This window comes from Salminus brasiliensis, chromosome 13, assembly GCF_030463535.1.
Source record: "Salminus brasiliensis chromosome 13, fSalBra1.hap2, whole genome shotgun sequence".
Lineage (NCBI taxonomy): Eukaryota > Metazoa > Chordata > Actinopteri > Characiformes > Bryconidae > Salminus > Salminus brasiliensis.
Window position 1 is genome coordinate 32577343 of NC_132890.1, and position 14833 is coordinate 32592175.

At 37.6% G+C, this 14833-nt stretch overlaps 1 protein-coding gene across 1 annotated transcript; it reads right to left on the reverse strand.

The window, feature by feature from the left end:
- Positions 1-361: 361 nt before the first annotated feature.
- On the reverse strand, positions 362-13494 carry LOC140575504 (uncharacterized). Its single transcript, XM_072695852.1, is given in 14 exon segments — positions 362-1269; positions 1407-1530; positions 1626-1853; positions 1963-2754; positions 2917-3208; positions 3313-3413; positions 8771-9054; positions 9936-9939; positions 10341-11239; positions 11377-11500; positions 11596-11823; positions 11933-12724; positions 12887-13178; positions 13283-13494. Coding segments are annotated over 14 exon segments (5280 nt in total).
- Between the last annotated feature and the right edge of the window lie 1339 nt (positions 13495-14833).

Here is a 14833-nt window from a genome sequence, read left to right on the forward strand (position 1 = left end):
TCTTTATGTGTTTTATTTACTTTGATCTGAATTTATACACAAGCATCAACAATCCATTTATTGCTTATATGTGTTTAAGAACGATCATTTTTCAGCATAATGTTTGTAACATTCACACCACAGCTGATAAGGAATTTTATGGAAGTGGACAATTCACAGCACAGCAACACAAACATGGTACCACTTTACTGGTATGAATATATCAGCAATCTCTACTACATTAAGAAAACAAACAAACAAACAAGAATGCTCCTGTTGTCAGAACCCAAATACAAAATGAATATTATATCCATTGATTTGATTTTTTTTTTTATCTTAACCAGCAAAAGACAATGTTAAAGGGACTATGCAAACAATTATTTTAGGTAACTGGATTTTTTCCCATCATTTGCTTTTTGGTGTTCTTCTCTGGTTTTAGGATGATTATGTAACATTTAGGTAAAAATATACAGAAAAGTAAACCAAAACTTGAGGCCAAAATGGCAAATATCTCTACAGCTACCGTAAACTTTCCAGGAGAGCTGACATAAGCTGGGATGAAGGTGATCCAGACTGCACAGAATATGAGCATGCTGAATGTAATGAATTTGGCTTCATTGAAGTTATCAGGAAGCTTCCGAGCCAGAAAAGCTAAAACAAAACACAAGAGAGCTAAAAATCCTATATAACCCAGCACAGCCCAGAAACCTATATTTGATCCTAAATGACATTCCAGAATGATCTTTTCTTTATAACGCTTTAGATTTTTAAAAGGGAATGGAGGGGATGTAGCTAACCAAAGCACACAGATGAGGACCTGTATAAGAGTGAAACCAAGAACACTGAGTCTCTGCTGTGGAGGCCCAAACCATTTCATAACATTACTGCCTGGGAGTGTCGCTCTGAAGGCCATTAACACTACTATTGTTTTTCCCAGAACACAGGAGATGCAGAGAACAAAGATAATCCCAAACACTGTGTGACGCAGCATACAGGACCAATCAGAGGGCTGACCGATGAAAGTAAGAGAACAGAGGAAACACAGAGTCAGTGAGAAGAGCAGCAGGAAGCTCAGCTCTGAGTTATTAGCTCTGACTATTGGAGTATTTTTATATCTGAAGAATATGATTGCTGTTGTTGCTGTCATGAATGCACCAAGAACAGACACTACTGTCAGCAAAATTCCCATAGTTTCCTCATATGACAGGAATTCAATTTCCTTCTTTACACACTCATCTTTGTGTAGATTTGACCAGTAGTCTTGGTTGCACTTTTTACATTCAATTGAATCTGTAAGGGAACAAAAGAGAAACCAAAAAAAGGATTGAAGTTGCAGGACTACACAACAATACAGATGCATATAACAGATAAGCTATATACATAGAACATAATCAGACATGGTTGCTTCATTTATCTGATATATGTACCTGTTGTGTTACTAATCTCTCCTTCAGCACATGGTATACAGTCAAAGCAGCATATAGGCTTTCCTTTCTGCACAGCTTTCCTGGTGCCTGGAGGGCAGCTCTCACTGCACACTGATCTTGGGACCTGTGATCAAGAAAAATATAAAAATATATACACTTGCACATAACCTTTAAGCGGCATGTTTTTTAAACTATGATACAGCTTTTTTTAATACTCACATGGCTGCTATTTTGTGCCCACACAATAGAGGCCATGTTCACTGATAACCGATTGTGAGAAGGTAAGGAGGAATCATAAAGTCCAACAGTGACAAATTTGTGTTGGTGTTCTTTACTCGAATGCCAGTTTATAATCTCGTATTTTGCAGCAGGATCACCATTTTCATCAAAAAACACTTCTTCACCTTCTTTGGTTTTAAAATGCACCCTTTTGAGGTGTTGTAGAAACTTACATAATAGAGCAAATATGGAGTGTTAACATTTAAATGAGCATTGAGTAAAGTGTTATTAATGTCCAATTAATGATAATTAAATTAATGTCCAACTTCAAACTTACTGTGAGAGGATCAGGCTGCTTCTTCGTAGGGCATGTCTGTGTACAGCCGAGAAGATTGTGTAGAGCATGAGCAATAGCGTATACTCCTTTATACACATTACTGAAAATGGGCATCAGGGACATATCAGTAAATGTATTTTCCACATCAGACAGTTTCTCTTTGCCTGTGCACACTGGTGTATCTTCAGATTCATTCTGCTTTGTATATTTACACTGAAACAGAGCTTCCCAAAGTTCTGTAAATATTACACTGCCTGCAGATTTCAATGGGTGTACATCCAGAATGAAGTCTTTCAGACCTGTTACTGTTGTTTTGGAGATAGCCAGCCCTATGGCTCCTTGCAATATGTTATGTGTATCTTTTGTAGCAAATGCTGGATCAAAGATCCAGGCCTCAGTTCCCACCCATTGGTATCCAGTGACATTGTGTTCATAAAACACATGCAGCAGACTCTCCAAGTCCCAGTTGTCAATAAATCCCACAATCACTCGAGAAGTGGAACTTTTGATCTGCTCAACAATCCTTAAAACTTTTTCTTGTGAGTAGGTTCTAAAGTATGGAAGGGAGTATTCTAAGCATATGCCCAAATGTTCTGCAGCTTCAGTAAATGCAGCCATCCCACTGTTACCATAATCATCATCTCTTCTTATTGCTCCCACCCATGTCCAGCCAAAGTGCTTGACCATCTCTGCCAGTGCTCTGCTCTGGTAATAATCACTGGGAATAGTGCGCAGAAATGAGGGATATTTCCTTTTGTCACTCAGACACTCGCAAGTGGCATAGTGACTGATCTACAACAGATTCAAATAAATATATACATTTTTACTACAAATTTAAATCAGACCAGTTAATTCCAGTTGGTATTTTGAATGTGAATAAATTAAACTTACAGAAGAGGACTTAAAAAATGATAGAGCTTTAATTAATATAATATAATAATTTTTACTTCTTACTATGGAAATGCTGAAAGGTCCTACAGTACTCGCAATAGCCATTGACACTGACGAGTATGAATCTCCGATTATGGCTTGCACCTGGGCTGGTTTTGAGCAGGGCTCATCCAAAACTGTCTGTTCATTTCCATTAATGAGTGCCATGGCCATCCTAACCCCGATTGCTGTGGAGCCGCAGGTGTCAAAAATTTTGTAGCCCAGTGAGACTCCAGGCAGTAAATTGGAGCTGTTGTTGATCTCCTCTATTGCAAAGATCAAGGACTGTGAATACTGTAAGGCTCTGAAATTAAGACTGTACAAAAAAAAATCACAAAATCACTACTGTTTTGTACATAGCATTTATAAAATACATTTTCATTCCATGTGTGAAACATGATATATTCTCTTGCTGCTTACCTTTTGCATTTTAGTGGAAGTGGTTTGACCAAATAGGAATAGTCTGCATTCTCCCAGCTGCTATACAAAGGGAAAATCCCTCCAACTATGATATCTCCATCCTTTGATAGTTGTGGATATACAGAATCTCCTTGGAGGCTACAGGTTGCATTTGCCCTGGAAAAATTGAAAATGGCCATCATTACATGCAAAAGTGTAAAAAAGTACTCCATTTACCTATCCAACTATTGCTTTACATATAATTATTTAGTGAGTGCTATGTCTGATGTATCAGCTGAATGAACAAGAAGGACATGGGCTATTTATATTTACATGGAAGGGTGAATTATCTGCAGAAATATTGCGTCAATGGAATACAGTAAAAGGGGGTGTGACATTCAAATGTGAGTACCAGTCATTTGAAACAAGGCCTCACTGTCTTATTTAGCTCGTTTAATTACTGTATTGTTTTCATATTCCTGTTTTGTTCTTTCTTTTAATCAGCAGCTTCCTTCAAACAGCCCTTTTTCTTTCTTCGCTTATGTATACTAAGGTTTTATGCCTCGTGTTGCACAGTTATTTAAATCTGAGCAGCAACACAAAGCCACTAAACATTCCTTGAAATGTACACCAATGGGTCAAAACACTGACCACTCAAAGAGGAAGCAAATAACATTGGTTTCCTTATAACAGTGCCACTTGTTAAGTTCTGAGATATTAGCAGTACAGTATATTTTCAGATGTGGGAGAAACTGACAGGCATAAAATCCTAAACAAACTTTGACAAGGACCAGATCATAATGTTTGGGTTGGATAGTGAAAGGCAAAGTTTGTAACTGTACTGTACTTGTACTGTCAGTGGTTCGAGGAGGGACAAACCACAAACAATAAATATGATGTTAAAAAAACGAAATGATTATTAACACCTGTCCATGCAAGAATGATTGAAGATTGGCTGTTCCAATAAGACTCTGTAAGAAATGCTTGCATAAACAGAGCATGTATATGCAGCAAGGCATGCTGTGGCATAGTCCTCCAGTAACCATTATTAAAGATTTTTGGGAGATGTGCCACAGTAGTCCTTCTGTAGCCCTTTTATTCGTCAAATAATCTTGGAACTCTTAGCCCTTCCTGGGATTTGAACTTATGACCTTCTCACACTTTTTTATACTTCATAAAAACACATTTTACTATGAAAACCAACATTCCTACAGAAACCTGGAGCATTGACTGTTTTTATAATAGTTTTTATAACAGCAATGTAGTACTGTTTTTAGATGAAGATCATCATATTTGTATAAAGGTAATAAAAGAAATAATGAAGAGAGAGGGAAACATACTATAATAACTGTGAAACATGAGACATGGAACCTCAGTGTAAGTACACAAATATGTACTATCTAAAAAAAGACAAAACGATTGTGGTGTTAGTGTTAAGACACTAACACCTCCTTTAAGATGTCAAGATGTAAGATGTCACACCTCTTTCCACAGAGGATTCGTCCATCCATATAAATATAAATACCACTAGTTCACTAGTTCATTTTCTGTGCTTAATAGTGAGAAAGATAAATGGAGTCCCTTGTTACACTTTTACATGTGATGATGGCCATCATCAATTTTTCAAGGGCAAATGCAACCTGTAACCTCCAAGAAGACTCTGCATATCCACAGCTATCAAAGGATGGAGATATCATAGTTGGAGGGATTTTCCCCTTGCATAGCAGCTGGGAGATCCCAGACTTGTCATATTTGGTCAAACCACTTCCACTGAAATGCAAAAGGTAAGCAGCAAGAGAATGCATTACATTTGACAAATGGATTGAACATGTATTTTATAAATACCGTGTACAAATCAGTAATTATTTCATGCTTTTTGTGCAGTTTTAATTTCAAAGCCTTCCAGTATTCACAGTCCTTGATCTTTGCAATAGAGGAGATCAACAACAGCTCCACTTTACTGCCTGGAGTCTCACTGGGCTACAAGATCTATGACAGCTGCAGCTCCACAGCAAGTGGGGTTAGGATGGCCATGGCACTCATTAATGGAAATGAACAGATAGTTTTGGATGAGCCCTGCTCAAAACCAGCCCAGGTGCAAGCCATAATCGGAGAGACTTACTCATCAGTGTCAATGGCTATTGCCAGTACTGTTGGACCTTTCAGCATTTCCATAGTAAGAAGGAAAATCTTGCATTAAAAATGTCTGTTTTAAATAAAAGAAGAAATGTCAAGCTGTAAAGTCAGTTTTTTTACTTGTATTACATGTATTACAAATATTATGTGGTGGTAAATGTAAACAGGGCACAGCAATCCATTATTAAATGTAATGCTTGACAGACATACTTGTGTGAATCTGTTGTAGATCAGCCACTATGCCACTTGTGAGTGTCTCAGTGACAAAAGGAAATATCCCTCATTTCTGCGCACTATTCCCAGTGATTATTACCAGAGCAGAGCACTGGCAGAGATGGTCAAGCACTTTGGCTGGACATGGGTGGGGGCAATAAGAATAAGGTTGCATTTGCCCCTGAAAAATTAATGATGGCCATCACCACATGCATTAAAGAAAAGAAGAACTCCATTTATCTCTCCAACTATTAAGTACAGATAATTATTCAGTGTGTGCTATGTATGATGTTTCAGAGGAAAAGACAAGAAGAACTTCTGTTATTTGTATTTATATGTAAGAGCGAATTCTCAGTGGTACGATTGTGTTGATGGAATACAGTAAAAGGAGGTGTGACTTGAGTAGCAGTAATCTGAAACAAGGCCTCAGTGTCTTTAATCTTGTGTAATTGTAGTGTTTTCTTTTTGGTAGCTTCAGATTTCTTATTTGTGCTTCCTTTTAAAAATTAATGTTTAAATTTAATATATATATATATATATATATATATATATATATATATATATATATATATATATATATATATATATTTGTATACTTACACTGAGGTTTTAACCTAATGTTCCACATTCATTATAATCTGTCTTCAAATCTTCTGTCTTCTCTTGTAGATGTTACTATGAAAGTGAAAATTGGTGATCCTTATCTAGAATATAATAATACATTGAGGGTTATTAGTGTTAAAAGCATGATGTAACAAGATTATACATGACCTGTATTGTATTGATACAAAATTGCAATCAGGTCAGGATAAGGGAAAAGCTGCCAAGATCAGTGTGCAATGAGAGCTTTCCTCCAGATATTAGGAAAGCTGTGCACTAAGAAAGACCTGTTGCTTTGTTCTGCTTTAACTGTATACCATGAGAGATCAGCAACATGACAGGAAGATACTGTCTGTTTTCATCACAAAAATAGAAAACTTAATTATATTCAAACATTTTAGAAAGCAGATAAATATATCAGACTCATGTAAGCGTAACAATTTTATAAAATTTTGCACCTGTATTGTCCTTATGTACTGTATTTAATTTGCTGTCAAGATTATGAGTCAAATCCACTCAGACACTCAGGCATTTTGCTGGGAGCGGTTTCTGTTCCGAATACTTTCACAACAATAATAATAGCAATTACATTATTTAGGCACAAAAATGCTCCAAGTCAAAGCACAAAACTCTGCTGACTCTGTGTTTCTTCTGTTCCCCTACTTTTACTTATTGTTTTTTTTTTCTTCCCTTTTTCCCCTTCAAAAATGTAAACTTATAAAAAAATAAAACTAATATAATACTAAAATGTCACTTAGGACTAAATATAGGTTTCTGGTCTGTGCTGGGTTGTGTTGTGTAGGACTCTTGGATCTTTTTTGTTTTATTTTGGCTTTTCTAGATCAGGATCTGCCTGATAACTTCAATTAAGCTAAATTCATTACAATCTGTGGTGTTAAGTTTTGCTATACTTAAAAAAAAAAATTACCAAAATGGTTACATAATCATATTGAAACCAGAGAAGAATTCCAAACATTATGGAAAAGTGTCTGGTACATAAAGTAATGACTATCAACATTAGACATATAACATATAATATGATAATATTTATATAATGACTATACTACTTGTTATGGTGAGGCCAGGTTGACCTTGTGGAGCACTTTTAATGCACCTATGTAACAAGTGGCCAGTTTATGGGACATGACCTGAAGCAGAATGTACTTGGCTGCTTTTTTCAAACCCCAGTAATCAATACAGTGACAAAGGCCCATGTCTTTCTTCCCAAAAATAAATAAACCAACCCCTGTCTGGCATGTGGATGGCTGTAAAAACCCAAAACCAGGGCCTTTTGAATGAATTTTTCTATTGTTCTTTGCTTAGGGTCTGAGAGGGAGAATAGCCATAAATGGCCACATCAAAATAATGAAAGGGTGAGAAGAAAAGGTTCCAGTATGCTTTTGGTATGTAGAACACGTCTGTTTTTTCTGCCAGCCTGGATTAATATGCTTTCCTCTGAGCTAGGGAAACTGCAAGAGGGAAGACTTGCTTTCGGCTGTGAGGGTACAATACTCAATTGCACAGTATGGTTGCGGATGCAGGGCCCGGTCTCCCCTCTGTAGACTGTTGTCTAAGGTCTTGCACAGAGCTGCTATACACTTGACTGCTAGGCACATACCTCTGGCTGGAATTATCACTGCAGGAGAAACCCCTGGCAAGCCCCCAGTTCTTTTGTATACTGTCCTGGGTATGACAAGTGTAGTTCTGCCCGAGAGACAGATCTGCAACAACTAACAATGCTTCTTCCTGCCCTTTGCCCTGGGAGTGTCCAGGCACCTACGGGGTGGCTGAAGTAGCATGAGTGATGGCCTTAGTGAGGGGATTCCTGTGTTTATACTGTTCATACAACCCTAGTAATATCTGCTATTGCTATTACTTTGGACAATTAAACTTAGTTTAATTGTATATATATATATATATATATATATATATATATATATATATATGTGTGTGTGTGTGTGTGTGTGTGTGTGTGTGTACACTGCTCAAAAAAATAAAGGGAACACTTAAACAACACAATATAACTCCAAGTAACTCAAACTTCTGTGAAATCAAACTGTCCACTGAGGAAGCAACACTGATTGACAATCAATTCCACATGCTGTTGTGCAAATGGAATAGACAACTCCTTTATTGAGTGTGTCTTGCAAATTGCCAATAATGTCCACCTGTTGTGCAAATGGAATAGACAACAGGTGGAAATTATTGGCACATAGCAAGACACACTCAATAAAGGAGTGGTTCTGCAGGTGGGGACCACAGACCACTTCTCAGTACCTATGCTTTCTGGCTGATGTTTTGATCCCTTTTGAATGTTGGTGGTGCTTTCACACTTGTGGTAGCATGAGACGGACTCTACAACCCACACAAGTAGCTCAGGTAGTGCAGCTCATCCAGGATGGCACATCAATGCGAGCTGTGACAAGAAGGTTTGCTGTGTCTGTCAGCGTAGTGTCCAGAGGCTGGAGGCGCCACCAGGAGATGTGGAGGAGGGCATAGGAGGGCAACAACCTAGCAGCAGGACCACTACCTCCACCTTTGTGGAAGGAGGAACAGAAGGGGCACTGCCAGAGCCCTGCTAAATGACCTCGAGCAGGCCACAAATGTGCATGTGTCTGCACAAACGGTTAGAAACCAACTCCATGAGGATGGTATGAGGGCCCGACATCCACAGATGGGGGTTGTGCTCACAGCCCAACACCGTGCTGGACGCTTGGCATTTGCCAGAGAACACCAGGATTGGCAAATTCGCCACTGGCACCCTGTGCTCTTCACAGATGAAAGCAGACCAGACATGAATCCGATTGAGCATATCTGGGACATCATGTCTCGCTCCATCCACCAACGTCACGTTGCACCACAGACTGTCTAGGAGTTGGTGGATGCTTTAGTCCAGGTCTGGGAGGAGATCCCTTAGGAGACCATCCACCACCTCATCAGGAGCATGTCCAGGCATTGTAAGGAGGTCATACAGGCACGTGGAGGCCACTCACAATACTGAGCCTCATTTTGACTTGTTTTAAGGACATTACATCAAAGTTGGATCAGCCTGTAGTGTTTTTCCACTTTAATTTTGTGTGTGACTCTAAATCCAGGCCTCTATTGGTTAATAAATTTGATTTCCATTGATGATTTTTGTGTGATTTTGTTGTCAGCACATTCAACTTTGTACAGAACAAAGTATTCAATGAGAATATTTCATTCATTCAGATCTAGTGTTCCCTTCATTTTTTTGAGCAGTATATATATATATAGAAAAGATGCTTTATGATAAGAGCAATGGGATTTAGGCTGCGCCTGAAACTGTGCTGAATTTATTGTCACCTTAAATACATATTAAGAATAATTGAACATATATATATATATATATATATATATTTTTTTTTTTTCCCAGTTTTGTCATTTAGTAGTGGTGTCAATGAAAGAACTGGTGGTGAGGAACTAAGGAAGACTGACATTGTCTCCTATTGCACAGCAATAAGCAGTAACTCCTTAAAGAACAACATGTTCAAAATCATTCTCTACCTTGTTGAATTCTGTTCAATTATTCTTAATATGTATTTAAGGTGATAATAAATTCAGCACAGTTTCAGGCGCAGCCTAAATCCCATTGCTCTTATCATAAAGCATCTTTTCTGAAACTATCCCAGTGTCCAAACTATTTCCTATTTTATTGTCATTGCCTACACATGTACCTTGCTGACATTTAATGTGATATGTTGTTTTTAATGTCTTTATGTGTTTTATTTACTTTGATCTGAATTTATACACAAGCATCAACAATCCATTTATTGCTTATATGTGTTTAAGAACGATCATTTTTCAGCATAATGTTTGTAACATTCACACCACAGCTGATAAGGAATTTTATGGAAGTGGACAATTCACAGCACAGCAACACAAACATGGTACCACTTTACTGGTATGAATATATCAGCAATCTCTACTACATTAAGAAAACAAACAAACAAACAAGAATGCTCCTGTTGTCAGAACCCAAATACAAAATGAATATTATATCCATTGATTTGATTTTTTTTTTATCTTAACCAGCAAAAGACAATGTTAAAGGGACTATGCAAACAATTATTTTAGGTAACTGGATTTTTTCCCATCATTTGCTTTTTGGTGTTCTTCTCTGGTTTTAGGATGATTATGTAACATTTAGGTAAAAATATACAGAAAAGTAAACCAAAACTTGAGGCCAAAATGGCAAATATCTCTACAGCTACCGTAAACTTTCCAGGAGAGCTGACATAAGCTGGGATGAAGGTGATCCAGACTGCACAGAATATGAGCATGCTGAATGTAATGAATTTGGCTTCATTGAAGTTATCAGGAAGCTTCCGAGCCAGAAAAGCTAAAACAAAACACAAGAGAGCTAAAAATCCTATATAACCCAGCACAGCCCAGAAACCTATATTTGATCCTAAATGACATTCCAGAATGATCTTTTCTTTATAACGCTTTAGATTTTTAAAAGGGAATGGAGGGGATGTAGCTAACCAAAGCACACAGATGAGGACCTGTATAAGAGTGAAACCAAGAACACTGAGTCTCTGCTGTGGAGGCCCAAACCATTTCATAACATTACTGCCTGGGAGTGTCGCTCTGAAGGCCATTAACACTACTATTGTTTTTCCCAGAACACAGGAGATGCAGAGAACAAAGATAATCCCAAACACTGTGTGACGCAGCATACAGGACCAATCAGAGGGCTGACCGATGAAAGTAAGAGAACAGAGGAAACACAGAGTCAGTGAGAAGAGCAGCAGGAAGCTCAGCTCTGAGTTATTAGCTCTGACTATTGGAGTATTTTTATATCTGAAGAATATGATTGCTGTTGTTGCTGTCATGAATGCACCAAGAACAGACACTACTGTCAGCAAAATTCCCATAGTTTCCTCATATGACAGGAATTCAATTTCCTTCTTTACACACTCATCTTTGTGTAGATTTGACCAGTAGTCTTGGTTGCACTTTTTACATTCAATTGAATCTGTAAGGGAACAAAAGAGAAACCAAAAAAAGGATTGAAGTTGCAGGACTACACAACAATACAGATGCATATAACAGATAAGCTATATACATAGAACATAATCAGACATGGTTGCTTCATTTATCTGATATATGTACCTGTTGTGTTACTAATCTCTCCTTCAGCACATGGTATACAGTCAAAGCAGCATATAGGCTTTCCTTTCTGCACAGCTTTCCTGGTGCCTGGAGGGCAGCTCTCACTGCACACTGATCTTGGGACCTGTGATCAAGAAAAATATAAAAATATATACACTTGCACATAACCTTTAAGCGGCATGTTTTTTAAACTATGATACAGCTTTTTTTAATACTCACATGGCTGCTATTTTGTGCCCACACAATAGAGGCCATGTTCACTGATAACCGATTGTGAGAAGGTAAGGAGGAATCATAAAGTCCAACAGTGACAAATTTGTGTTGGTGTTCTTTACTCGAATGCCAGTTTATAATCTCGTATTTTGCAGCAGGATCACCATTTTCATCAAAAAACACTTCTTCACCTTCTTTGGTTTTAAAATGCACCCTTTTGAGGTGTTGTAGAAACTTACATAATAGAGCAAATATGGAGTGTTAACATTTAAATGAGCATTGAGTAAAGTGTTATTAATGTCCAATTAATGATAATTAAATTAATGTCCAACTTCAAACTTACTGTGAGAGGATCAGGCTGCTTCTTCGTAGGGCATGTCTGTGTACAGCCGAGAAGATTGTGTAGAGCATGAGCAATAGCGTATACTCCTTTATACACATTACTGAAAATGGGCATCAGGGACATATCAGTAAATGTATTTTCCACATCAGACAGTTTCTCTTTGCCTGTGCACACTGGTGTATCTTCAGATTCATTCTGCTTTGTATATTTACACTGAAACAGAGCTTCCCAAAGTTCTGTAAATATTACACTGCCTGCAGATTTCAATGGGTGTACATCCAGAATGAAGTCTTTCAGACCTGTTACTGTTGTTTTGGAGATAGCCAGCCCTATGGCTCCTTGCAATATGTTATGTGTATCTTTTGTAGCAAATGCTGGATCAAAGATCCAGGCCTCAGTTCCCACCCATTGGTATCCAGTGACATTGTGTTCATAAAACACATGCAGCAGACTCTCCAAGTCCCAGTTGTCAATAAATCCCACAATCACTCGAGAAGTGGAACTTTTGATCTGCTCAACAATCCTTAAAACTTTTTCTTGTGAGTAGGTTCTAAAGTATGGAAGGGAGTATTCTAAGCATATGCCCAAATGTTCTGCAGCTTCAGTAAATGCAGCCATCCCACTGTTACCATAATCATCATCTCTTCTTATTGCTCCCACCCATGTCCAGCCAAAGTGCTTGACCATCTCTGCCAGTGCTCTGCTCTGGTAATAATCACTGGGAATAGTGCGCAGAAATGAGGGATATTTCCTTTTGTCACTCAGACACTCGCAAGTGGCATAGTGACTGATCTACAACAGATTCAAATAAATATATACATTTTTACTACAAATTTAAATCAGACCAGTTAATTCCAGTTGGTATTTTGAATGTGAATAAATTAAACTTACAGAAGAGGACTTAAAAAATGATAGAGCTTTAATTAATATAATATAATAATTTTTACTTCTTACTATGGAAATGCTGAAAGGTCCTACAGTACTCGCAATAGCCATTGACACTGACGAGTATGAATCTCCGATTATGGCTTGCACCTGGGCTGGTTTTGAGCAGGGCTCATCCAAAACTGTCTGTTCATTTCCATTAATGAGTGCCATGGCCATCCTAACCCCGATTGCTGTGGAGCCGCAGGTGTCAAAAATTTTGTAGCCCAGTGAGACTCCAGGCAGTAAATTGGAGCTGTTGTTGATCTCCTCTATTGCAAAGATCAAGGACTGTGAATACTGTAAGGCTCTGAAATTAAGACTGTACAAAAAAAAATCACAAAATCACTACTGTTTTGTACATAGCATTTATAAAATACATTTTCATTCCATGTGTGAAACATGATATATTCTCTTGCTGCTTACCTTTTGCATTTTAGTGGAAGTGGTTTGACCAAATAGGAATAGTCTGCATTCTCCCAGCTGCTATACAAAGGGAAAATCCCTCCAACTATGATATCTCCATCCTTTGATAGTTGTGGATATACAGAATCTCCTTGGAGGCTACAGGTTGCATTTGCCCTGGAAAAATTGAAAATGGCCATCATTACATGCAAAAGTGTAAAAAAGTACTCCATTTACCTATCCAACTATTGCTTTACATATAATTATTTAGTGAGTGCTATGTCTGATGTATCAGCTGAATGAACAAGAAGGACATGGGCTATTTATATTTACATGGAAGGGTGAATTATCTGCAGAAATATTGCGTCAATGGAATACAGTAAAAGGGGGTGTGACATTCAAATGTGAGTACCAGTCATTTGAAACAAGGCCTCACTGTCTTATTTAGCTCGTTTAATTACTGTATTGTTTTCATATTCCTGTTTTGTTCTTTCTTTTAATCAGCAGCTTCCTTCAAACAGCCCTTTTTCTTTCTTCGCTTATGTATACTAAGGTTTTATGCCTCGTGTTGCACAGTTATTTAAATCTGAGCAGCAACACAAAGCCACTAAACATTCCTTGAAATGTACACCAATGGGTCAAAACACTGACCACTCAAAGAGGAAGCAAATAACATTGGTTTCCTTATAACAGTGCCACTTGTTAAGTTCTGAGATATTAGCAGTACAGTATATTTTCAGATGTGGGAGAAACTGACAGGCATAAAATCCTAAACAAACTTTGACAAGGACCAGATCATAATGTTTGGGTTGGATAGTGAAAGGCAAAGTTTGTAACTGTACTGTACTTGTACTGTCAGTGGTTCGAGGAGGGACAAACCACAAACAATAAATATGATGTTAAAAAAACGAAATGATTATTAACACCTGTCCATGCAAGAATGATTGAAGATTGGCTGTTCCAATAAGACTCTGTAAGAAATGCTTGCATAAACAGAGCATGTATATGCAGCAAGGCATGCTGTGGCATAGTCCTCCAGTAACCATTATTAAAGATTTTTGGGAGATGTGCCACAGTAGTCCTTCTGTAGCCCTTTTATTCGTCAAATAATCTTGGAACTCTTAGCCCTTCCTGGGATTTGAACTTATGACCTTCTCACACTTTTTTATACTTCATAAAAACACATTTTACTATGAAAACCAACATTCCTACAGAAACCTGGAGCATTGACTGTTTTTATAATAGTTTTTATAACAGCAATGTAGTACTGTTTTTAGATGAAGATCATCATATTTGTATAAAGGTAATAAAAGAAATAATGAAGAGAGAGGGAAACATACTATAATAACTGTGAAACATGAGACATGGAACCTCAGTGTAAGTACACAAATATGTACTATCTAAAAAAAGACAAAACGATTGTGGTGTTAGTGTTAAGACACTAACACCTCCTTTAAGATGTCAAGATGTAAGATGTCACACCTCTTTCCACAGAGGATTCGTCCATCCATATAAATATAAATACCACTAGTTCACTAGTTCATTTTCTGTGCTTAATAGTGAGAAAGATAA